The sequence below is a fragment of the Ascaphus truei genome, unplaced genomic scaffold (assembly GCF_040206685.1).
Source record: "Ascaphus truei isolate aAscTru1 unplaced genomic scaffold, aAscTru1.hap1 HAP1_SCAFFOLD_1528, whole genome shotgun sequence".
In the NCBI taxonomy this organism is placed as follows: Eukaryota; Metazoa; Chordata; class Amphibia; order Anura; family Ascaphidae; genus Ascaphus; species Ascaphus truei.
The window spans coordinates 35,532-60,591 of NW_027454416.1; the positions used below are offsets into that span (position 1 = coordinate 35,532).

Sequence of the window (25,060 nt, forward strand, 5' to 3'; positions counted from 1 at the left end):
CCCTGCGCCGCTCCCTCCCTCCCTGCGCCCCTCCCTCCCTCCCTGCGCCCCTCCCTCCCTCCCTGCGCCCCTCCCTCCCTCCCTGCGCCCCTCCCTGCGCCCCTCCCTCCCTCCCTCCCTGCGCCCCTCCCTCCCTCCCTCCCTGCGCCCCTCCCTCCCTCCCTCCCTGCGCCCCTCCCTCCCTCCCTCCCTGCGCCCCTCCCTCCCTCCCTCCCTGCGCCCCTCCCTCCCTCCCTCCCTGCGCCCCTCCCTCCCTCCCTCCCTGCGCCCCTCCATCCCTCCCTCCCTGCGCCCCTCCCTCCCTCCCTCCCTGCGCCCCTCCCTCCCTCCCTGCGCCCCTCCCTCCCTCCCTGCGCCCCTCCCTCCCTCCCTGCGCCGCTCCCTCCCTCCCTGCGCCCCTCCCTCCCTCCCTGCGCCCCTCCCTCCCTCCCTGCGCCCCTCCCTCCCTCCCTGCGCCCCTCCCTGCGCCCCTCCCTCCCTCCCTCCCTGCGCCCCTCCCTCCCTCCCTCCCTGCGCCCCTCCCTCCCTCCCTCCCTGCGCCCCTCCCTCCCTCCCTCCCTGCGCCCCTCCCTCCCTCCCTGCGTCCCTCCCTCCCTCCCTGCGCCCCTCCCTCCCTCCCTGCGCCCCTCCCTCCCTCCCTCCCTCCCTGCGCCCCTCCCTCCCTCCCTCCCTCCCTGCGCCCCTCCCTCCCTCCCTCCCTCCCTGCGCCCCTCCCTCCCTCCCTCCCTGCGCCCCTCCCTCCCTCCCTCCCTGCGCCCCTCCCTCCCTCCCTCCCTGCGCCCCTCCCTCCCTCCCTCCCTGCGCCCCTCCCTCCCTCCCTCCCTGCGCCCCTCCCTCCCTCCCTCCCTGCGCCCCTCCCTCCCTCCCTCCCTGCGCCCCTCCCTCCCTCCCTGCGCCCCTCCCTCCCTCCCTCCCTGCGCCCCTCCCTCCCTCCCTCCCTGCGCCCCTCCCTCCCTCCCTCCCTGCGCCCCTCCCTCCCTCCCTCCCTGCGCCCCTCCCTCCCTCCCTCCCTGCGCCCCTCCCTCCCTCCCTCCCTGCGCCCCTCCCTCCCTGCGCCCCTCCCTCCCTCCCTGCGCCCCTCCCTGCGCCCCTCCCTCCCTCCCTGCGCCCCTCCCTCCCTCCCTGCGCCCCTCCCTCCCTCCCTCCCTGCGCCCCTCCCTGCGCCCCTCCCTCCCTCCCTGCGCCCCTCCCTCCCTCCCTGCGCCCCTCCCTGCGCCCCTCCCTCCCTCCCTGCGCCCCTCCCTGCCTCCCTCCCTGCGCCCCTCCCTCCCTCCCTGCGCCCCTCCCTCCCTCCCTGCGCCCCTCCCTCCCTCCCTGCGCCCCTCCCTCCCTCCCTGCGCCCCTCCCTCCCTCCCTCCCTGCGCCCCTCCCTCCCTGCGCCCCTCCCTCCCTGCGCCCCTCCCTCCCTCCGCCCCTCCCTCCCTCCCTCCGCCCCTCCCTCCCTCCGCCCCTCCCTCCCTCCCTCCCTGCGCCCCTCCCTCCCTCCCTGCGCCCCTCCCTCCCTGCGCCCCTCCCTCCCTCCCTGCGCCCCTCCCTCCCTCCCTCCCTGCGCCCCTCCCTCCCTCCCTCCCTGCGCCCCTCCCTCCGCCCCTCCCTCCCTCCCTCCCTCCCTGCGCCCCTCCCTCCGCCCCTCCCTCCCTCCCTGCGCCCCTCCCTCCCTCCCTGCGCCCCTCCCTCCCTCCCTGCGCCCCTCCCTCCGCCCCTCCCTCCCTCCCCCCCCTGCGCCCCTCCCTCCGCCCCTCCCTCCCTCCCTCCCTGCGCCCCTCCCTCCGCCCCTCCCTGCGCCCCTCCATCCCTCCCTCCCTGCGCCCCTCCATCCCTCCCTCCCTGCGCCCCTCCCTCCCTCCCTGCGCCCCTCCCTCCCTCCCTGCGCGTCTCCCTCCCTCCCTCCCTGCGCGTCTCCCTCCGCCCCTCCCTCCCTCCCTGTGCCCCTCCCTCCGCCCCTCCCTCCCTCCCTGCGCCCCTCCCTCCCTCCCTGCGCCCCTCCCTCCCTCCCTCCCTGCGCCCCTCCCTCCCTCCGCCCCTCCCTCCGCCCCTCCCTCCCTCCGCCCCTCCCTCCCTCCGCCCCTCCCTCCCTCCACCCCTCCCTCCGCCCCTCCCTCCCTCCCTCCCTGCGCCCCTCCCTCCCTCCCTGCGCCCCTCCCTCCCTCCCTCCCTGCGCCCCTCCCTCCCTCCCTCCCTGCGCCCCTCCCCTCCCTCCCTCCCTCCCTCCCTGCGCCCCTCCCTCCCTCCCTCCCTGCGCCCCTCCCTCCCTCCCTGCGCCCCTCCCTGCGCCCCTCCCTCCCTCCCTGCGCCCCTCCCTGCGCCCCTCCCTGCGCCCCTCCCTCCGCCCCTCCCTCCCTTCCTCCCTGCGCCCCTCCCTCCGCCCCTCCCTCCCTCCCTGCGCCCCTCCCTGCGCCCCTCCCTCCCTCCCTCCCTCCCTGCGCGTCTCCCTCCGCCCCTCCCTCCGCCCCTCCCTCCCTCCCTGCGCGTCTCCCTCTCTCCCTCCCTGCGCCCCTCCCTCCCTGCGCGTCTCCCTCCCTCCCTCCCTGCGCGTCTCCCTCCCTCCCTGCGCCCCTCCCTAACTCCCTGCGCCCCTCCCTCCCTCCCTGCGCCCCTCCCTCCCTCCCTCCCTGCGCCCCTCCCTCCCTGCGCCCCTCCCTCCTTCCCTGCGCCCCTCCCTCCCTCCCTCCCTGCGCCCCTCCCTCCCTCCCTCCCTGCGCCCCTCCCTCCCTCCCTCCCTGCGCCCCTCCCTCCCTCCCTCCCTGCGCCCCTCCCTCCCTCCCTGCGCCCCTCCCTCCCTCCCTGCGCCCCTCCCTCCCTCCCTGCGCCCCTCCCTCCCTCCCTGCGCCCCTCCCTCCCTCCCTGCGCCCCTCCCTCCCTCCCTGCACCCCTCCCTCCCTCCCTCCCTGCGCCCCTCCCTCCCTCCCTCCCTGCGCCCCTCCCTCCCTCCCTCCCTCCGCCCCTCCCTCCCTCCCTCCGCCCCTCCCTCTCTCCCTCCCTCCGCCCCTCCCTCTCTCCCTCCCTCCGCCCCTCCCTCTCTCCCTCCCTCCGCCCCTCCCTCTCTCCCTCCCTCCGCCCCTCCCTCTCTCCCTCCCTCCGCCCCTCCCTCTCTCCCTCCCTCCGCCCCTCCCTCTCTCCCTCCCTCCGCCCCTCCCTCTCTCCCTCCCTCCCTCCCTGCGCCCCTCCCTCCCTGCGCCCCTCTCTCCCTCCCTCCCTCCCCTCCCTTCTGCACTTTCACTTCTTTCATGGCTGTATAAAGCAATGCAGAAATAAAACGTAAAGAAACAGTGTAACGAACGCTAGAAGAGCTGCCTGCGCCCCTCCCTCCCTCCCTGCGCCCCTCCCTCCCTCCCTGCGCCCCTCCCTCCCTCCCTGCGCCCCTCCCTCCCTGCGCCCCTCCCTCCCTGCGCCCCTCCCTCCCTCCCTGCGCCCCTCCTTCCCTCCCTCCCTGCGCGCCTCCCTCCCTCCCTCCCTGCGCCCCTCCCTCCCTCCCTGCGCCCCTCCCTCCTTCCCTGCGCCCCTCCCTCCCTCCCTGCGCCCCTCCCTCCCTCCCTGCGCCCCTCCCTCCCTCCCTCCCTGCGCCCCTCCCTCCCTCCCTCCCTGCGCCCCTCCCTCCCTCCCTGCGCCCCTCCCTCCCTCCCTGCGCCCCTCCCTCCCTCCCTGCGCCCCTCCCTCCCTCCCTGCGCCCCTCCCTCCGCCCCTCCCTCCCTCCCTCCCTGCGCCCCTCCCTCCCTCCCTCCCTGCGCGTCTCCCTCCCTCCCTCCCTCCCTGCGCGTCTCCCTCCGCCCCTCCCTCCCTCCCTGCGCGTCTCCCTCTCTCCCTCCCTGCGCCCCTCCCTCCCTCCCTGCGCGTCTCCCTCCCTCCCTCCCTGTGCCCCTCCCTCCCTCCCTGCGCCCCTCCCTCCCTCCCTGCGCCCCTCCCTCCCTCCCTGCGCCCCTCCCTCCCTCCCTGCGCCCCTCCCTCCCTCCCTGCGCCCCTCCCTCCCTCCCTGCGCCCCTCCCTCCCTCCCTGCGCCCCTCCCTCCCTCCCTGCGCCCCTCCCTCCCTCCCTGCGCCCCTCCCTCCCTCCCTGCGCCCCTCCCTCCCTCCCTGCGCCCCTCCCTCCCTCCCTGCGCCCCTCCCTCCCTCCCTGCGCCCCTCCCTCCCTCCCTGCGCCCCTCCCTCCCTCCCTCCCTGCGCCCCTCCCTCCCTCCCTCCCTGCGCCCCTCCCTCCCTCCCTCCCTGCGCCCCTCCCTCCCTCCCTCCCTGCGCCCCTCCCTCCCTCCCTCCCTGCGCCCCTCCCTCCCTCCCTCCCTGCGCCCCTCCCTCCCTCCCTCCCTGCGCCCCTCCCTCCCTCCCTCCCTGCGCCCCTCCCTCCCTCCCTCCCTGCGCCCCTCCCTCCCTCCCTCCCTGCGCCCCTCCCTCCCTCCCTGCGCCCTTCCCTCCCTCCCTGCGCCCCTCCCTCCCTGCGCCCCTCCCTCCCTCCCTGCGCCCCTCCCTCTCTCCCTCCCTCCGCCCCTCCCTCTCTCCCTCCCTCCGCCCCTCCCTCTCTCCCTCCCTCCGCCCCTCCCTCTCTCCCTCCCTCCGCCCCTCCCTCTCTCCCTCCCTCCGCCCCTCCCTCTCTCCCTCCCTCCCTCCCTGCGCCCCTCCCTCCCTCCCTGCGCCCCTCCCTCTCTCCCTCCCTCCCTCCCCTCCCTTCTGCACTTTCACTTCTTTCATGGCTGTATAAAGCAATGCAGAAATAAAACGTAAAGAAACAGTGTAACGAACGCTAGAAGAGCTGCCTGCGCCCCTCGCTCCCTCCCTGCGCCCCTCCCTCCCTCCCTGCGCCCCTCCCTCCCTGCGCCCCTCCCTCCCTCCCTCCGCCCCTCCCTCCGCCCCTCCCTCCGCCCCTCCCTCCCTCCCTCCGCCCCTCCCTCCGCCCCTCCCTCCCTGCGCCCCTCCCTCTCTCCCTCCCTGCGCCCCTCCCTCTCTCCCTCCCTGCGCCCCTCCCTCTCTCCCTCCCTCCCTGCGCCCCTCCCTCCCTCCCTCCCTGCGCCCCTCCCTCCCTCCCTCCCTGCGCCCCTCCCTCCCTCCCTCCCTGCGCCCCTCCCTCCCTCCCTCCCTGCGCCCCTCCCTGCGCCCCTCCCTCCCTCCCTGCGCCCCTCCCTCCCTCCCTGCGCCCCTCCCTCCCTCCCTGCGCCCCTCCCTCCCTCTCTCCCTCCCTGCGCCTCTCCCTCCCTCTCCCTCCCTCTCTCCCTCCCTCCCTCCCTGCGCCCCTCCCTCCCTCCCTGCGCCCCTCCCTCCCTCCGCCCCTCCCTCCCTGCGCCCCTCCCTCCCTCCCTGCGCCCCTCCCTCCCTGCGCCCCTCCCTCCCTGCGCCCCTCCCTCCCTCCCTCCCTGCGCCCCTCCCTCCCTCCCTCCCTCCCTGCGCCCCTCCCTCCCTCCGCCCCTCCCTCCCTCCCTGCGCCCCTCCCTCCCTCCCTGCGCCCCTCCCTCCCTCCCTCCCTGCGCCCCTCCCTCCCTCCCTGCGCCCCTCCCTCCCTCCCTCCCTGCGCCCCTCCCTCCCTCCCTCCCTCCCTGCGCCCCTCCCTCCCTCCCTGCGCCCCTCCCTCCCTCCCTCCCTGCGCCCCTCCCTCCCTCCCTCCCTGCGCCCCTCCCTCCCTCCCTGCTCCCCTCCCTCCCTCCCTGCGCCCCTCCCTCCCTCCCTGCGCTCCTCCCTCCCTCCCTGCGCCCCTCCCTCCCTCCCTGCGCCCCTCCCTCCCTCCCTCCCTGTGCCCCTCCCTCCCTCCCTCCCTGCGCCCCTCCCTCCCTCCCTGCGCCCCTCCCTCCCTGCGCCCCTCCCTCCCTCCCTGCGCCCCTCCCTCTCTCCCTCCCTCCGCCCCTCCCTCTCTCCCTCCCTCCGCCCCTCCCTCTCTCCCTCCCTCCGCCCCTCCCTCTCTCCCTCCCTCCGCCCCTCCCTCTCTCCCTCCCTCCCTCCCTGCGCCCCTCCCTTCCTCCCTGCGCCCCTCCCTCCGCCCCTCCCTCCCTCCCTCCGCCCCTCCCTCCCTCCCTCCGCCCCTCCCTCCCTCCCTGCGCCCCTCCCTCCCTTCCTGCGCCCCTCCCTCCCTTCCCGCGCCCCTCCCTCCCTGCGCCCCTCCCTCCCTCCCTCCCTCCCTGCGCCCCTCCCTCTCTCCCTGCGCCCCTCCCTCTCTCCCTGCGCCCCTCCCTCCCTCTCTCCCTGCGCCTCTCCTCCCTCTCTCCCTGCCTCTCTCCCTCCCTCCCTCCCTGCGCCCCTCTCTCCCTCCGCCCCTCCCTCCCTCCCTGCGCCCCTCCCTGCGCCCCTCCACCCCTCCCTCCCTGCGCCCCTCCCTCCCTCCCTGCGCCCCTCCCTCCCTCCCTGCGCCCCTCCCTCCCTCCCTGCGCCCCTCCCTCCCTTCCTGCGCCCCTCCCTTCCTGCGCCCCTCCCTTCCTGCGCCCCTCCCTCCCTCCCTGCGCCCCTCCCTCCCTCCCTCCCTGCGCCCCTCCCTCCCTTCCTGCGCCCCTCCCTCCCTGCGCCCCTCCCTCCCTTCCTGCGCCCCTCCCTTCCTGCGCCCCTCCCTCCCTTCCTGCGCCCCTCCCTTCCTGCGCCCCTCCCTCCCTCCCTGCGCCCCTCCCTCCCTCCCTGCGCCCCTCCCTCCCTCCCTGCGCCCCTCCCTCCCTCCCTCCCTGCGCCCCTCCCTCCCTCCCTCCCTGCGCCCCTCCCTCCCTCTCTCCCTGCGCCCCTCCCTCCCTCTCTCCCTGCGCCTCTCCCTCCCTCTCTCCCTGCCTCTCTCCCTCCCTCCCTCCCTGCGCCCCTCCCTCCCTGCGCCCCTCTCTCCCTCCCTCCCTCCCTGCGCCCCTCTCTCCCTCCCTCCCTCCCTCCCTGCGCCCCTCTCTCCATCCCTCCCTCCCTCCCTGCGCCCCTCCCTCCCTCCCTGCGCCCCTCCCTCCCTCCCTGCGCCCCTCCCTCCCTGCGCCCCTCTCTCCCTCCCTCCCTCCCTGCGCCCCTCTCTCCCTCCCTCCCTCCCTGCGCCCCTCTCTCCCTCCCTCCCTCCCTCCCTGCGCCCCTCTCTCCATCCCTCCCTCCCTCCCTGCGCCCCTCCCTCCCTCCCTGCGCCCCTCCCTCCCTCCCTGCGCCCCTCTCTCCCTCCCTCCCTGCGCCCCTCCCTCTCTCCCTGCGCCCCTCCCTCTCTCCCTCCCTCCCTGCGCCCCTCCCTCTCTACCTCCCTCCCTCCCTCCCTCCCTGCGCCCCTCCCTCTCTCCCTCCCTGCGCCCCTCTCTCCCTCCCTCCCTGCGCCCCTCCCTCTCTCCCTCCCTGCGCCCCTCCCTCTCTCCCTCCCTCCCTCCCTGCGCCCCTCCCTCCCTCCCTGCGCCCCTCCCTCTCTGCGCCCCTCCCTCTCTCCCTCCCTCCCTCCCTGCGCCCCTCCCTCCCTCCCTCCCTGCGCCCCTCCCTCCCTCCCTCCCTGCGCCCCTCTCTCCCTCCCTCCCTCCCTCCCTCCCTGCGCCCCTCCCTCCCTCCCTGCGCCCCTCCCTCCCTCCCTGCGCCCCTCCCTCCCTGCGCCCCTCCCTCCCTGCGCCCCTCCCTCCCTCCCTCCCTGCGCCCCTCCCTCCCTCCCTGCGCCCCTCCCTCCCTCTCTCCCTGCGCCTCTCCCTCCCTCTCTCCCTGCGCCTCTCCCTCCCTCTCTCCCTGCCTCTCTCCCTCCCTCCCTCCCTGCTCCCCTCCCTCCCTGCGTCCCTCTCTCCCTCCCTCCCTCCCTGCGCCCCTCTCTCCCTCCCTCCCTCCCTCCCTGCGCCCCTCTCTCCATCCCTCCCTCCCTCCCTGCGCCCCTCCCTCCCTCCCTGCGCCCCTCCCTCCCTCCCTGCGCCCCTCTCTCCCTCCCTCCCTGCGCCCCTCCCTCTCTCCCTGCGCCCCTCCCTCTCTCCCTCCCTCCCTGCGCCCCTCCCTCTCTACCTCCCTCCCTCCCTCCCTCCCTCCCTCCCTCCCTGCGCCCCTCCCTCTCTCCCTCCCTCTCTCCCTCCCTGCGCCCCTCCCTCTCTCCCTCCCTCCCTGCGCCCCTCCCTCTCTCCCTCCCTGCGCCCCTCCCTCTCTCCCTCCCTCCCTCCCTGCGCCCCTCCCTCCCTCCCTGCGCCCCTCCCTCTCTGCGCCCCTCCCTCTCTCCCTCCCTCCCTCCCTGCGCCCCTCCCTCCCTCCCTCCCTGCGCCCCTCTCTCCCTCCCTCCCTCCCTCCCTGCGCCCCTCTCTCCCTCCCTCCCTCCCTCCCTGCGCCCCTCCCTCCCTGCGCCCCTGCGCCCCTCCCTCCCTGCGCCCCTCCCTCCCTCCCTGCCTGCGCCCCTCCCTCCCTCCCTGCCTGTTGTGTGGATGTGGGCTTGTGAGCGAGGACTGTAACACCCCATCCACTTCAACACTACTGATCAGCTCTGACCTCTCCTTCCGTCAGGCCGTGCCAACCCAGAGTGCATGCTGGGACACCTCCTACGCATCCTGTTTAAGAATGACGACTTCATGAACGCGGTACGTCCCATGTCTCCGTGTGCCATGTTTGTTTTGGGGCGGGAAAGGGGTGAACAAGAGAAGCCTCAGCCTGGTACTGTGATCATTGGGGTCTCTTTATTTCATTGTCTGTGTTTCTGTGTCTTGGAGGTTTGCTGTCTAACTCTGTATCTGTTTCACTCTCTTATGTCTCTCTATCCTCCTATAAATTTCGCTCTGCCGCCCTCCTCCCACCCCTGCTCTCTCTCCCTCCTGCCATCCCACCTCCCGCTCTCTCTCCCTCTGCCACCCCACCCCCGCTCTCTCTCCCTCTGCCACCCCACCCCCGCTCTCTCTCCCTCTGCCACCCCACCCCCGCTCTCTCTCCCTCTGCCACCCCACCCCCGCTCTCTCTCCCTCTGCCACCCCACCCCCGCTCTCTCTCCCTCTTCTCCCCCCCCCCCCCCCGTGCCCTACCCTACCCCACCCCGCTCTCTCTCCCTCTCGGACCCCTCAGCTGGTGAACGCCTACGTCATGACGAGCCGAGAGCCCCCCCTTAACACTGCCGCCTGCCGCCTCCTCCTGGACATCATGCCGGGGCTGGAGACCGCCGTCGTGTTCCAGGAGAAGGTCTGTGGCCAGAAGGACGTGACCCCCTCACAAGCAGGGGTCACAGATTAACCTTTTCAGTGCTGGGGGATCCTGTGACACATTGTGCAGCACTGATGGAGTTAAACACCCAGTAGACATTAAGAGCGCTGTTCAGAGCGGCTGGCTGGGGGTGTAGTGGATGATGTCGCACTCGTCCCGATAAAGGTTGTTTAGTTCAACCGAAACGTCAGATTTTGGCTAATGTATTTATGCTTAAGCCCTTATGTGCCGCCCTCTCCACCACTCCCAAGCACCTGGGTTCCGTCCCACCTTCGGACATCACTGCGTTCCCCCTGTGTAGTTGTGTAATGTTTATTGTGTGGGCCATGATATTGCTGCTGCTCTCGCACCTCTGACCTCTCTCCCTGTTCATTAGGAGGGGATTGTGGAGAACCTCTTCAAGTGGGCACGGGAGGCGGAGCAGCCGCTCAGAACCTACGCCACCGGGCTGCTAGGCGGCGCCATGGAGAACCAAGACATCGCGGCCAACTATCGGGATGAGAACTCGCAGATGGTAATGTCCCCTGGTGGAGGGCGGCGGCAGGGTGTGTGCGTCCCCGTGGGGGAGGGCGGGCAGTAGGGTGTGCGCGTCCCCGGGGGAGGGCAGCGGCAGTAGGGTGTGCGCGTCCATTGGGGAGGGCGGTGGCAGGGTGTGCTGAGAATGCATAGGTGTTTAAATGTGTGTGTATATATAGATCTCTTCAGTCCTGGTCTCCCCACTGCTTGATGAAGTCTCCCCAATGATCCCCCAGGTCCTGTGATTTATGGCCTCTTTTCTCCACGTGTCCACGTCGCTCCAACACTTTCTCATCTCATCCTCTCATCTTACTTTTGGTCGTCATCTTGATCTTTTAATCGCTTGGAATCCAGTCGGGCTTCCATCTTTGTCCAATGGTGGTTATTGCTTCTGGCGATATGTCCGTCCCACCGCCATTTTAATTTCTTCCCCCGTGTGATGTCACAGACTTGTTTGCTTTCAAACCCATTCATTCTTTTTTTTCCGTCTCTCCGGGTCATACCCAGCATGCATCTCTCCATACTTCTCTGCGTTGTCTGAAGCTTCTGAATTATCGTAGGGTCCAAGTGTCACATCCATACGTGAGCGCGGCCAGAATACACGGGGCACACACTTTCCTCTTGAGGCCCAGTGGAAGGTTCCCTTGAAATATTGTCTTGTTTCCCATCTCCATTCTCCTATAGAGTTCATGTGTGTATAATAGTAATTATATAGTGCCACCCATGTACGCAGCGTGTGACAATATTATAGTACAAGGTAAATAAAGTAGGAACAATGGGAAGAAGGGCAACCTGTAAGGGACACCCTGCCCCCAAGAGCTTACACTCCAAGTGTAACGAGGCTTACAGACACACAGGCATTGGGCTACGGCCCCTGTGTCAGCTGCTCCGCGCACTAGGGCGTGTGCGGCGGGAACAAGATCCGCCCCTGTATGGTGCCGGGCCCAGTAGCTGCCTGCGCGCACGCGCGCGTACAGATTGCGATGCGCCACCACATTTTGTAAAGACAAGATTTTTGTCTTTTCTTGTGGCGACGGAGCGCTGGCCACGTCACGGCGGTTCAGCCAATGAGGGCGAACCAGCCGCGTGACGTCATGGCCGCGCCCCCACCGCTCCCCTGAATAAGAGTAAGGGGCGGATCTTGGCAATGTTGCGAGGGAGGAAATAGCAAGATTTAGTAATGGCGTTTATATGTGGGGAGAAGGGAAGAGTCTGATGTAACCCCATAGGCAGCGTTCTTGCGAGTCTGGGAGGATAGTAGTGTTATTGACTAATGGAGAAGGGAACAATGGGACCTGGTTTGGGAGGGAGCAGGAGTTCTGTCTTAGCTGTGTTATGTTTCAGAAGACAAAGGGCCATCCAGGCCGAGAGAGCCAATAGGTCACGGACTGCAGGTGTAAGGTCAGGTGCAGATAAATCCTGTTGTGTATCCGCATAGAGAGGATAGTTATGAATCTAAACGGCTCCGTTCATTTGGACGGCTCCCATCCATTGGTTCTTACTAACAAATTAGACCCAGATTTCGTCCACTTCACATTTTATTCCATTTATTTGAATGTTTGTAGACTTGATGCCTTTGTTGAACACCACTTTGGTTTTGTTGCGATTCATATGGGGGTCATATTCTTAGTTGCTGGATCTCTTCTGGCAAAAATAATATTGCAGCAAATCGGTGGTGACAATTTACTGACCAATTCTTGGAGTGTTGCAGTGACGCGCTTTGGTGACAGTGTCTCCCTGCCACTCTCCCTCGCTGATCCTTATCTTGCTCGTATCTTCATGTAATCTAATGGTTGATGTGGCATTCTCGTATATGTTCTATAAAACAAATGTACGCTTTATTTATTTATAAAATATTTTACCAGGAAGTAATACATTGAGAGTTACCTCTCGTTTTCAAGTATGTCCTGGGCGCACAGAGTTAAGACAAATAATACATGTTTACAAATACAGTTACATAATGAGCAGGGTATACATTATATACAAGACATTGAATGCACAGTTAAAGATAATTTGTATTATGGGCGTATGAAACAGTTACAGACCAGATTAAAATGTGTGACAGCCTTAGATTTGAAAGAACTTAGACTGGTGGTGGATGTAAGAGTCTCTGGTAGGTTGTTCCAGTTTTGGGGTGCACGGTAAGAGGAGGAGCGGCCGGATACTTTGTTGAGCCTTGGGACCATGAACAGTCTTTTGGAGTCTGATCTCAGGTGATAGGTGCTGCATGTTGTCACGATAGGTTATGACAGGTTGTAAGTTACATCAAATAACTGGGTTTGAACTGAACGAGGCTTAGATATAATAAAGTATATTTATTCCTTTGGATAGGTGAACACACAATATAGTACAGTAACAGGCAAGAAGTACACTTACTTTGGGGATGGGGGATGAGAAGTTTGTTGCATAGCAATTCTCCAGCAATTAGGTACAATCAAGATGGTATCAGAAGACAATGGGTATAGGGATTACCACAGTTTATATATCTTTTGTAACCCTATCCCTAACATTATGTACAGGTGATTGGTTTTCAATTACCTGTAGCCACTCTCTAACGTGGGAACACATTTTGATACATGCCCCCCTGCTAGTTGGCACATGCGCATTATAACTCTGGGGTCTCATTTCTGTAGCCCACATTTGCATCAGGAATGCCAGCCAGTCTGCCAGATGGGTTTTCTGGCAGGATATTCTTTGTTGTGAGGTGTTAAAGGTGACACTTACAGACTGCTCTGGTTTGAGTCATCTCTGCCCTCATGTAAACAGTAAGGAGGTGATAAACTCCTTTGAACAGCACTTAAACTCTAGACATTAGGACGCTTCCCTGGCCATCTGCTGTCCTTTGTCCCAAAGGAATTTCCTCTGGGTCTTGTCCTTGCCTAGGGATTCAGTGTTATTAGTAAAACACAAACATATTAAAATGTCCGGTTCCGTTGGGCTCAGCGGGTCCAAACTTCCCAGTTCTCAATGCCGGAACTGGGACACCATGTGGTCCAATTTGCGACCCGCTAGGACCTCGGGAACCGGAGTTACACAAATACACCTACAACCGTTTCCTATTTTAATACAATAAACTCCGCTGTAAATTAAATCACGTTTTTTCACTAAATCCCCATTGAAAACAACGGGCTTCGCCGCCATAGACTTTCAATGGCAAACCGCCGCCGTTGGCGGCTATGGGATTTTTCCGCCATAGCCGGTCAATGGAGATTGGCCGCCATTGGATTCTACGGGAAAAGTCCCGAACTTTCAAGGGGGTCCATACTCCGTCGGGTTGGTCCAAGAGGGTCAAGGATGGTTCTGCAGTCATGCCGGAGCAGTGACTACAGGTACCCCAAACCCTGGCCCTCTGGACCCTCCGGAACCGGAGATATGGATTCATGGTTTTCAGCTTTTCACACTTAGTCATTTTCCTGAGCGGTTTCTGCCGCCGCCATTGGAACCTATGGCGCGACCCGCTCTCTCGGCACGACCCTTCTCGGGGGTCCAGGATTCGGGGACCCGGTGGTGGTCGAGTGGGTGGAGGTCTAGGAACTAGGGGCAAAAAGAATTTTATTCTTGGGTGCCCTAGAACTGTAGATTCCCACGCCACTTATCATTGAACTTGACTAACAGTGATCAAAGCTCTCTTATAGAAAAAGTATCCGCTTTGCGGTTTTGCGGTTTGGACGGCAGCCAACTCGTTCCTGGACAGCGCCGTCGAGGAATCTCCATTGAAGTCAATGAGCCCATTGACTTACAATGGGAAACCGCCGCTCCTCCTCTCGGACGCCATCTGCTGGTCTTCATAGGAAACAGGACCAAAACAGCCAGATCCGCCATTGAAATGCATGGAGCTGTAATGGCGGCCTATGGGACCCTGCAAAATGGTGCCTGAAAAGGCGGGAAAAATACACAAAGGGCTTTAATCATTAAAGAACTATTAACCCTTGTACTCCCGGATGGATCCCAGTGTATGTGTGATGCAGACACCGATATAACCAGACATAACAATAAAGCATGGGAACAGGGGAATATACATTTTCATGTTGTAACAAGGGTTAAATCACATTTCTGGACCGCAGCCCAGTTAACCTCTTGTCTCCCTGGTGAGGTCAGGGGATGGCCAAATGGGGTGCAACCCCTTTAATACCGGGCCACCCCTTTTCTCCCTCTACACATGTGGTAGGGGTGAGGAGCTTGTTCAGGTAGCTGGGTAGCTTGCCCATAAAGAATTTGAAGGCAAGACAGGAAAGGTGAACTTTACGCCTAGACTCGAGTGATGACCAATCTAGTTCTTTGAGCATTTCGCAGTGATGTGAGTTATAGTTGCATTGGAGAACAAAACGACAAATTGAGTTGTAGAGGGTGTTTAGTTTGCTAAGGTGGGTTTGAGGTGCCGAGCCATATATTATGTCTCCATAGTCAATAATTGGCATTAGCATCTGCTGTGCGATACGTTTTTTGACCAGGATTTGTTCCTGTAAAGTACCCCTAGTTTGGAATAGGTCTTGGTTGTCAGGGTATCAATGTGCATCCCGAATGTTAAGTGGGAGTCAAACCATATGCCCAGGTATTTAAAACTAGTAGCAGGAGTTAGGGTGGTGTTAGTGTTGGTTCTAATCTGGAGCTCAGTCGCTGGAAGCTTTAAAAATTTAGTCTTGGTCCCAAACACCATTGTTACAGTCTTGTCAGTGTTTAAAAACAGTTTGTTTTGGGAAATCCAGTTTTCAAGTCTGAAAAAGTCAGACTGAAGTATGTGTTGAAGGTCAGAGAGGCTATGGCTGTGTGCATATAGGATTGTGTCATAGTTACATAGTTACATAGTAGATGAGGTTGAAAAAAGACATAGGTCCATCAAGTTCAACCTATGCTAAATTTAGACAACAGATACTTTATCCTATATCTATACTTATTGATCCAGAGGAAGGCAATCAAAAAACCCATTAAGGGGAAAAATTCCTTCCTGACTCCAAGAATTGGCAATCGGATTAATCCCTGGATCAACATCCTTCCCATATATACTTATTTGGTATATCCCTGTATACCTTTCCCATCTAAAAAGATGTCCAACCTTTTTTTGAACAAATCTATTGTATCTGCCATCACAGTCTCCATGGGTAATGAATTCCACATTGTAACTGCCCTTACTGTAAAGAACCCTTTCCTATGTTGCTGGTGAAATTTCCTTTCCTCCATCTGCATGTCATCTGCATACATGTGTATTGAGGCTTCCTGACAAGCTGTGGGAAGATCATTGATGAACACTGAGAAGAGTAGGGGCTCCAGAACAGAGCCTTGCGGGAACCACAGGTGATTGTCACGGGAGACCAGGCCCAATACACATTTATATTTAAGGGATCAGTCACAAGGCAAAACAGGCAGTAAAATAAATTGCGGTTTATTCGGACAAGACCTCGGAAACACACAGAAATACAAGAAACAGAGAATATACACACTTACGGGGGTCTGGGGGAAGAGATCTACCCTTTCCTAGTTGCAAGGCGCCTGTTCAGCAAAGGCTTACCTTGATAGGACCTTGGGCTCCTGGACCGAAATCCAGCCTGCTGGCTAGGCCTCCCCATGCTTCCAGGTGTGAATAGCTCTTTCACAGAAGCACATGGAGAGAGGCCTGCCAGAGGCTGCTTGTCTTCAGATCTCCAACAGGGAAAAGAGAGAGAGAGCTGCTTTTACAGCACGCTTTTATATAGGCTGAAATCCTATCTAAATCATTGAGGGGTGTAATAGCCAATTAAAGCAGGGATTGAAATTACGCATTCACTGATAGGAGGGATAAATTCAAAACTTGCCAATAGAAACCTTGCTTATCAGTTCTGACATCCAGAGCCGTTTTATACCTGGCTCCGCTGTGTCTACTTAGAACAAAGACATCTTAATCAACATCCTGCTCACCAAATGGTTTCCCCCCTCTGCCATTCCTCTCCTCTTTGAACTATGGAATCTATGCAAACTAGCCAGCATATTAACCATATGCCTGTGCTTTCTGTATAGAACCTTATAGTAAACATTAAAACACAATATAAAGTACACTTCCTTACAGAATATAATCTGGGGAACCTTATACTTATAAGGGAAATAAATTGGGGAGATTTGGGCTTGGAAACCCTTTCTGAGCTGGGGCATTGAAATGCTAATTCACATGTAATTCACATGCTAATTCACACTGCCTTTTGTCACCAACCTGGGTTTAAATCACAGGACAAACATAATACATTGCAGTTTTAAAACACAGAGAACCAACATTTGGACACAAGAGCTGACACTCAGCCCATACCATATGGTTTCAGGGGCAGCCAGCCGGGTTCCCCCTTTATTAAGGAAGGCCGACACAGCCTATCGTCACACCTCCCCCCTCAATTATGAAGGCGCCAGGACAGTCACCATCATCAGGTAGCTTGCTGAGCCTGAAAAAATTGAGGTTGCCAGGAAGAAAGGGAGTCCATTTGGCTGGTTAAGTCCTTCAGCATGATTGGACCCCTTGCCTCCATAGTCCAAGTTCAACAGGGCAAGGATCCGCTGCAGACATTGAAATGCTGGTCCACATTCTGGGAACCAGGCTGCCAGCACCACTGCCCTCTGGTCAATCACCTTAGTCTGGGGGTCAGTTAGAACACTGTAGTGGGTCACTAAATCCCTATAGTACCCTTGTATGTCCCTGACCTCCCTCTCTCTCCGTTCCCTCTCCATCAAGACACTGTACTCAGTCTGATGGTGGGGCTGCTGACCCCCGGGGTCTACCGGGCGATCAGTACACTGGGTCCTGCTTGGCTGACCCTTAGCAGGGACCCTCGGTCTCCCTAACGCCTCTCGCTTCCACTCCCAGAGGGGAGCTGCGAGCTGGAGAGCTGTCTCCCCTTGCTCCACGGAGCCTGCCCTAAACCCCCAAGGAACCACTAACTGGCCCCTTGCTGTCTCTGAACTAGCAGGAGTCCCAGGGGCTGGTACCCAGGCAAAACGCCTACTATGGTCCGCAGGCAAATCAGCATCTGCCTGCACCATCTCCTGGTACCACTCACTGAGCTCCGGTAGTTCCCTGTCTGTCACACAGTCAGAAAAAAGGTCACAGTGGGGAACACTATACACATGGGGACACTGGTCGGGCATGGTCTGACTTACCTGCCTGGTCCCTTCGAGGTCCTCCATGCATGTGGGCTCCAAATGTTGGGGAGCATAAACAAATTTGGTGGGCATCGGTGCCGACTGCACCTCTGCCTGGGCAACTGCCCAACTGTGGCTCTCTATGACTGCGGTCACAAGAGCATCCTCTTTATGTACCATCACCGGTCCCCCTGTCTCTGGGAACCGGTGCTTGGGCCAGACCCTATCAGGCTGCCCAGGAAGTACCTTGTTGCAGGGGACCCCCAGGCCGATCGCCTGCCGATTGCCTGGGACCCCTGGATGCAAAAACAAATCTTTGTGGACCGGTTGTTCCTCCTGCCTGATGGCTGTAGACTGCTGCTCATCTGGAAGCTCCATAGCTGTGTCGCTGGCAGGGGCTGCAGGGATCGCTGACTGTGTCTTTTCCTGTAGCTGCTGCACGGCTGCTGGCTGCTTGAGTTCAGGGGACAGCATCTCACCGGTCGTCTTCTCTGTAGCTGGGGAACGTTGCCCCAGACTGGGGTTACTGGATCGGGGGGCACCAGGAATTGCAGCGGGGGTCACTTCCCGCTTCTCTGCCTGTGGCCATGCTGGCACACAGTTGGTCGCCATTTTGGTGGCCATGAGGCATGGCACCCGCGTGGCACCATCCTCCGCCATCATGGTGGCTTGCAGGGAGGCACGATCCCCAGCATCAGCTTGGCTGATCTTTCCCTCAGCCACATCGGTGTTCACTTGACACTCTGGGAATAGAGTGTCAGCTCTGGGGAGTGCCTGAGTCACTGGCACTCCGGCAGGGGTTGGGACCCGCTCATTTTCCTGTGGCCATGCTGGCACACAGCTGGTCGCCATTTTGGCGGCCATGAGGCATGGCACCCGCGTGGCACCATCCTCCGCCATCATGGTGGCTTGCAGGGAGGCACAATCCCCAGCATCAGCTTGGCTGATCTCTCCCTCAGCCACATTGGCATTCAACTGACACTCTGGGACTAGAGTGTCAGCTCCTGGGACTACCCGGCTCACAGGCGCACCCGTGGGGGTTAAGACCCACTTCTCGGACTGTGCCCATGCCGGCACACAGCCCTCCACCACTGGGGTGGACATGAGGCAGGGCCCCAGGGTGGGGCCCTCCTCAGCCAGCACGGTGGCTTTCATGGGGATACACTCTCCGGCGTCAGCGCGGCTGATTTCTCCCTCGGCTCCTTTTGTTCTCAGCTGACTTTCTGATACTAGAGTGTCAGCTCTTGGGAGTGCCCGATTCACCGTCCCTCCTGCGGGGGTTAAGACCCGCTTCTCTGACTGTGCCCACGCCGGCACACAGTCCTCCACCACTGGGGTGGACCCAAGGCAGGGCACCAGCGTGGTACCCTCAGCCTGCACAGAGGCTTTCCTGCGGGCAGCATCACTGGACTCAGTGCAGCTGCCCTCTCCAGCAACTCCCTTGGCGCTAAGCTGCTCCCTCCCCTGCTCTGAGACTAGAGGGGGTGCAACTACCGATGGCACTAGCTCCACCGGCACACCTGCGGGGTTCTGGACCTGCTGCTCGGGCTGTGTCTTGTGGGACACACAGCCTCCACCATCTGGGTGGATGCAGCACCGGTCGCCCTTCCGGGGACCACGAGGCATGGTGCCGGGGTGGCACCATCCTCATCCAGTACGGTGGCTTTCAGGGAGGCAAGATCCCCAGCATCAGCATGGCTGATCACTCCCTCTGCCACCTTGGCCTTCAGCTGACTCTCCCGGAGGAGAGTGTCAGCTCTGGGGAGTGCCTGATCCACTGGCACTCCAGCGGGGGTTACGACCCGCTTCTGGGACTGTGCCCCCGTGGACACACCATCTGCCGCCTGGGCGCTCAGTACCACGGCCCAGGTTGCTCCAGCCCTCTCCCCAGGTGGGAGGAGGGCAATGCGTCCCGCAACGCGCTCTACTACTGGGCAGAACTGCATCCTCTGCTTTACCGTCACGTTCGGACGCAACCGGTCATAGAGTGTTAGCAGTTCGCATACCGTGGTAAGAACGGCTACAGGGGGAGCCACAGGAGGGTTGAGACACTCTTGAGGGGCTCGCTCTCCGGGCTCACTGTCCCGCCGGTAGTGGCTAGGACCACTACCCCAGGAGTGCAGTCAGCCCCGCGGGCTTCATGCCACTCCAAGTCCTGGCATAGGACTGCCATGGGTCTGCCGTGGGTAGGCAACCCATACTTCTCACACCGGCCAATCACAGATGCATGATCCCAGGACACATACCTTCCTGTTGGGGACCACATCTTCTCCTTTCAGGCACTAATAACCTAAGTGACACTGAACAGTGTGATTCCCTGCTTTGTATAGCGTGTTTTCCGAAACTACTTGTTTTGAGAGCTTGCAATCCACAAGCTCACTTTGTCCTATAATTCCCCGCAGGAAGTTATAGTGCAAAGCCCTATGATCCCACCGCTGCCACCAGAAAATAAGCCTGTCACGGGAGACCAGGCCCAATACACATTTATATTTAAGGGATCAGTCACAAGGCAAAACAGGCAGTAAAATAAATTGCGGTTTATTAGGACAAGACCTCGAAAACACACAGAAATACAAGAAACAGAGAATATACACACTTACGGGGGTCTGGGGGAAGAGATCTACCCTTTCCTAGTTGCAAGGCGCCTGTTCAGCAAAGGCTTACCTTGATAGGACCTTGGGCTCCTGGACCGAAATCCAGCCTACTGGCTAGGCCTCCCCATGCTTCCAGGTGTGAATAGCTCTTTCACAGAAGCACATGGAGAGAGGCCTGCCAGAGGCTGCTTGTCTTCAGATCTCCAACAGGGAAAAGAGAGAGCTGCTTTTACAGCACGCTCTTATATAGGCTGAAATCCTATCTAAATCATTGAGGGGTGTAATAGCCAATTAAAGCAGGGATTAAAATTACGCATTCACTGATAGGAGGGATAAATTCAAAACTTGCTAATAGAAACCTTGCTTATCAGTTCTGACATCCAGAGCCGTTTTATACCTGGCTCCGCTGTGTCTACTTAGAACAAAGACATCTTAATCAACATCCTGCTCACCAAATGGTTTCCCCCCTCTGCCATTCCTCTCCTCTTTGAACTATGGAATCTATGCAAACTAGCCAGCATATTAACCATATGCCTGTGCTTTCTGTATAGAACCTTATAGTAAACATTAAAACACAATATAAAGTACACTTCCTTACAGAATATAATCTGGGGAACTTTATACTTATAAGGGAAATAAATTGGGGAGATTTGGGCTTGGAAACCCTTTCTGAGCTGGGGCATTGAAATGCTAATTCACATGTAATTCACATGCTAATTCACACTGCCTTTTGTCACCAACCTGGGTTTAAATCACAGGACAAACATAATACATTGCAGTTTTAAAACACAGAGAACCAACATTTGGACACAAGAGCTGACACTCAGCCCATACCATATGGTTTCAGGGGCAGCCAGCCGGGTTCCCCCTTTATTAAGGAAGGCCGACACAGCCTATCGTCACAGTGATATCCAGGGGGTTAGAGTTAGAGTCAGAGAAGGACACATGTTGGGATCTACCTGATAGCACTGAAACCAGTTTAAAGCATGCTTCCCTATTCCAGAGCACTGGAGTTTGTTGAGCAGGATAACATGATCAACAGTATCGAAAGCCTTTGCAAAATCTAGGAATATTGCACCAGTGAGTTGTCCCCGTTCCATTCTACACTGGATTTCATTGCAAACTTTTAGCAGGGTAGTTACGGTGGAGTGTTTGGGGCGAAAGCCAGATTGGAATTGGCTTTGTCAACACTTTGTCTTCTTTGTGCCTCGTGGACGGCTGAGGTGTAGACAGAATCAAATGCTTTTTTGTAATTGAGTCCTAAACGGAGAGGTAGATCGTAGTCATTACTTCGGGAAAACACTTCTTGTCGGACTGGGATGTGGTCCATTGTGTTGTATCCGCTGTGACATCCCGATTGTTCTCTGGGCAAAGTCCAGCGTCTGCAGTGAGTATCTTCCTAAAGATCTTGTAAGTGATTGGAAGCAGGCTGATTGGTCTGCAGTTCTTGAGGTCTTTGTTTCCTTTCTTGTGGATGAGGATCACTAGGGCGTTCCTCCATTGTTCTGGGATTTTCCCGTTCTACAAGCAGCATGTAAAGCGTTTTTTTGTAAGGATTTTCTCTACTACTTCCCCAGCTCCTTTAATACTGCGTGTGTGGCAATATCTCACAGTGGGTGGGGACTTCTCAGGTGCTGGGTGTAGCGCTGTACCCTCCTGCAGTAGTTACACTCTCGCCCCCCCTGACTCTTTCTTTCTCTCACCGCCCCTCCCTGACTCTCGCTCTCTCTCTCGCCGCCCCTCCCTGACTCTCTCGCCCCCCCTGCAGGTGGCCCTGGTACTGCGCAGGCTGCAGGAGCTCCAGTCCCAGGACACCACCTGTAGGCTGGAAGTGAAGCGCCAGAGTCCCCGTCGGCCGCTCAGCGGGCCACTGCTGCCACTGGACGAGGAGGCCGTAGACATGGACTACGGGGAGACGCCGCTGGACACGGGGCCCCAGGACGGGCAGATGGACCTCCCGTTCCGGCTGGACTCTGCTCCACGGCCTGGGATCCTGGTGAACTCCGGGGGTGCTGGACCCCCGCGCCGGGTGAAGCCAGATACCGACGCGCTCCGCAAGGCGAAGCACAAGCTGAGCTTCTCCGAGGCCGAGCGAGCGCCCAGTGAGCTTTCCAACAGCAGCTGGTCAGAGATGTCCCTGTGGGTTATTGGCACAAATTACAGCCTGCACCCTCTGACCCCGGCCATCGAGCAGAGACTCATCCTGCAGTACCTGACCCCGCTGGGGGAGTATCAGGAGGTGAGGGGGACAAGGAGAGTGTCAGGAGGTGTGAGGGGGGAGTTATACAAGGTGAGGGACAGGAGGGGTGGGGGGTGGGCAGGGTACAAGGGGAGTGCAGGAGATGATGCTCACCCTGCTCTCTCACCGTCTCCTCCAGCTGCTCCCCATCTTCATGCAGTTGGGGTCCCGCGAGTTGATGATGTATTACATTGACCTGAAGCGCACAAATGACGTCCTGCTCACATTCGAGTCACTCAAGGTAAAGTCGGGGGACAGACCAGCACGTCACTGTCCTGCCCCCTCCTCTCTTCCCTCCCCCTGCCCCCTCCTCCATTCCCTCCCCCTGCCCCCTCCTCCATTCCCTCCCCCTGCCCCCTCCTCCATTCCCTCCCCCCGCCACTCCGCCCCCTACCCATCTTAGCTTCCCTCTCTTCCCCCGGACAGCACTTGGCCTCCTTGCTCCTTCACAACAAGTTTGCCGCAGAGTTTGTGGCGCACGGGGGTGTCCAGAAGTTGCTTGAGATTCCTCGTCCCTCAATGGCAGCCACGGGGGTTTCCATGTGCCTGTACTACCTGTCCTACAATCAGGACGCCATGGAGAGGGTGAGCAGAGGGGGTTTCGGGCCTGGGGACGGAAGTAGTGGGTTGGGAAACGGCCCGAGGTGCTGACACAGTGGGGTGGACACGGGCCTGGGGGCGGGGAGTCAGTGGGTGGGGCACGAATCTGCGTGGTGGAGGGCGCAGGTCCCAGGGGCACAGTGGGGAGTGGGGGTGGACCTGGTTGGTTGGATGGTCTTATGTTTGGTACTCCAAGTTAGAAATGGTGGAAAAGTTTTGTCCAGTGATATCACAGTCTTTGAAGTGGGGGACTCCCAGTTGGGGGACTCCCAGTTGGGGGACTCCCAGTTGGGGGACTGACTCACTCCCAGTTGGGTGGGTGACTCACTCCCAGTTGGGTGGGTGACTCACTCCCAGTTGGGTGACTGACTCACTCCCAGTTGGGTGGGTGACTCACTCCCAGTTGGGTGGGTGACTCACTCCCAGTTGGGTGGGTGACTCACTCCCAGTTGGGTGGGTGACTCACTCCCAGTTGGGTGACTGACTCACTCCCAGTTGGGTGGGTGACTCACTCCCAGTTGGGTGGTGATCCCAATCTTGGTGTCCGCTTCCTGTGCAAGTAACTTTATCTCCCTGTGCCACACAAATTACATGGAGCTTTTCAGGGCAGGGACGCAATGTGCCTGCAAAAGTGTGTGTGTGTACAGCGCCGTGTACACGGTCTGTGCTAGATAATGTTGTCATCTCCCCGCAGGTGTGCATGCACCCTCACAAGGTGCTGTCGGACGTGGTGAGCTACACTCTGTGGCTCATGGAGTGCTCCCACGCCTCGGGGTGCTGTCACGCCACCATGTTCTTCTCCATCTGCTTCTCCTTCCGCGCCGTGTTGGAACTGTTCGACACTCAGGACGGACTGCGCAGGCTGGTGAACTTGGTGAGGGGGGGCACCGGTGTGTATGTAATACTGGGGGGGGGACGCACATGTGCGTTATACTGAGGGGGGGGAGCATGTGTGCGTTATACTGAGGGGGAGGGGAGCACGTGTGGGTTATACTGAGGTGGGAGGGGAGCACGTATGTGTTATACTGGGGGGGGCTGTGGGCTCTACTGAGGGGGAGGGGAGCACGTGTGGGTTATACTGAGGTGGGAGGGGAGCACGTATGTGTTATACTGGGGGGGGCTGTGGACTCTACTGAGGGGGAGCACTGTTATATGGAGAGAGGGGGAGCAGGGTGGGTATTATACAGAGAGGGGGGAGCACCGTGTTATAGCTCCCTCCCCCGCTCACAGATCAGCACGCTAGAGATCCTGAACCTGGAGGATCAGGGCGCCCTGCTGAGCGATGACGAGATCTTCGCGAGCCGGCAGACGGGGAAGCACACGTGCATGGCTCTGCGCAGATACTTTGAGGCACATCTTGCCATCAAGGTGGAGCAGGTGAAACAGTCCCTGCAGCGCACGGAGGGGGGTCTTCTCATACACCCCCAGCCTCCCTTCAAGGTCAGAGCACCACACCGTTACCTAAATGGTGTGTGACACTGTGTCTGTGTGTGACACTGTGTCTGTGTGTGACACTGTGTCTGTGTGTGACACTGTGTCTGTGTGTGACACTGTGTCTGTGTGTGACACTGTGTCTGTGTGTGACACTGTGTCTGTGTGTGACACTGTGTCTGTGTGTGACACTGTGTCTGTGTGTGACACTGTGTCTGTGTGTGACACTGTGTCTGTGTGTGACACTGTGTCTGTGTGTGACACTGTGTCTGTGTGTGACACTGTGTCTGTGTGTGACACTGTGTCTGTGTGTGACACTGTGTCTGTGTGTGACACTGTGTCTGTGTGTGACACTGTGTCTGTGTGTGACACTGTGTCTGTGTGTGACACTGTGTCTGTGTGTGACACTGTGTCTGTGTGTGACACTGTGTCTGTGTGTGACACTGTCTGTGTGTGACACTGTGTCTGTGTGTGACACTGTGTCTGTGTGTGACACTGTGTCTGTGTGTGACACTGTGTCTGTGTGTGACACTGTGTCTGTGTGTGACACTGTGTCTGTGTGTGTGACACTGTGTCTGTGTGTGTGACACTGTGTCTGTGTGTGTGACACTGTGTCTGTGTGTGTGACACTGTGTCTGTGTGTGTGACACTGTGTCTGTGTGTGTGACACTGTGTCTGTGTGTGTGACACTGTGTCTGTGTGTGTGACACTGTGTCTGTGTGTGTGACACTGTGTCTGTGTGTGTGACACTGTGTCTGTGTGTGTGACACTGTGTCTGTGTGTGTGACACTGTGTCTGTGTGTGTGACACTGTGTCTGTGTGTGACACTGTGTCTGTGTGTGACACTGTGTCTGTGTGTGACACTGTGTCTGTGTGTGACACTGTGTCTGTGTGTGACACTGTGTCTGTGTGTGACACTGTGTCTGTGTGTGACACTGTGCGTGTGTGCGTGTGACACTGTGCGTGTGTGCGTGTGACACTGTGCGTGTGTGCGTGTGACACTGTGCGTGTGACACTGTGCGTGTGTGCGTGTGACACTGCGTGTGTGCGTGTGACACTGTGCGTGTGTGCGTGTGACACTGTGCGTGTGACACTGTGTGTGACTGTGCGTGTGACTGTGCGTGTGACTGTGCGTGTGACACTGTGTGTGTGCGCGTGTGACACTGTGTGTGTGCGCGTGTGACACTGTGTGTGTGCGCGTGTGACACTGTGTGTGTGCGCGTGTGACACTGTGTGTGTGCGCGTGTGACACTGTGTGTGTGCGCGTGTGACACGGTGTGTGTGCGCGTGTGACACGGTGTGTGTGCGCGTGTGACACGGTGTGTGTGCGCGTGTGACACGGTGTGTGTGCGCGTGTGACACGGTGTGTGTGCGCGTGTGACACGGTGTGTGTGCGCGTGTGACACGGTGTGTGTGCGCGTGTGACACGGTGTGTGTGCGCGTGTGACACGGTGTGTGTGCGCGTGTGACACGGTGTGTGTGCGCGTGTGACACGGTGTGTGTGCGCGTGTGACACGGTGTGT

At 60.5% G+C, this 25,060-nt stretch overlaps 1 protein-coding gene across 1 annotated transcript in view; it reads left to right on the plus strand.

The window, feature by feature from the left end:
- The window catches only part of DCAF1 (DDB1 and CUL4 associated factor 1), a gene marked incomplete at its 3' end in the record, with an annotated part of 53,670 nt that overhangs the window by 11,108 nt on the left and 17,502 nt on the right, over positions 1-25,060 (plus strand). Inside the window, exons 4-11 of the mRNA XM_075581718.1 lie at positions 8,376-8,449; positions 8,925-9,038; positions 9,436-9,573; positions 21,036-21,506; positions 21,646-21,747; positions 21,933-22,091; positions 22,801-22,980; positions 23,337-23,546. Of these exons, the coding sequence (XP_075437833.1) occupies positions 8,376-8,449; positions 8,925-9,038; positions 9,436-9,573; positions 21,036-21,506; positions 21,646-21,747; positions 21,933-22,091; positions 22,801-22,980; positions 23,337-23,546 (1,448 nt within the window). The remainder of the gene's footprint in view (positions 1-8,375; positions 8,450-8,924; positions 9,039-9,435; positions 9,574-21,035; positions 21,507-21,645; positions 21,748-21,932; positions 22,092-22,800; positions 22,981-23,336; positions 23,547-25,060) is intronic.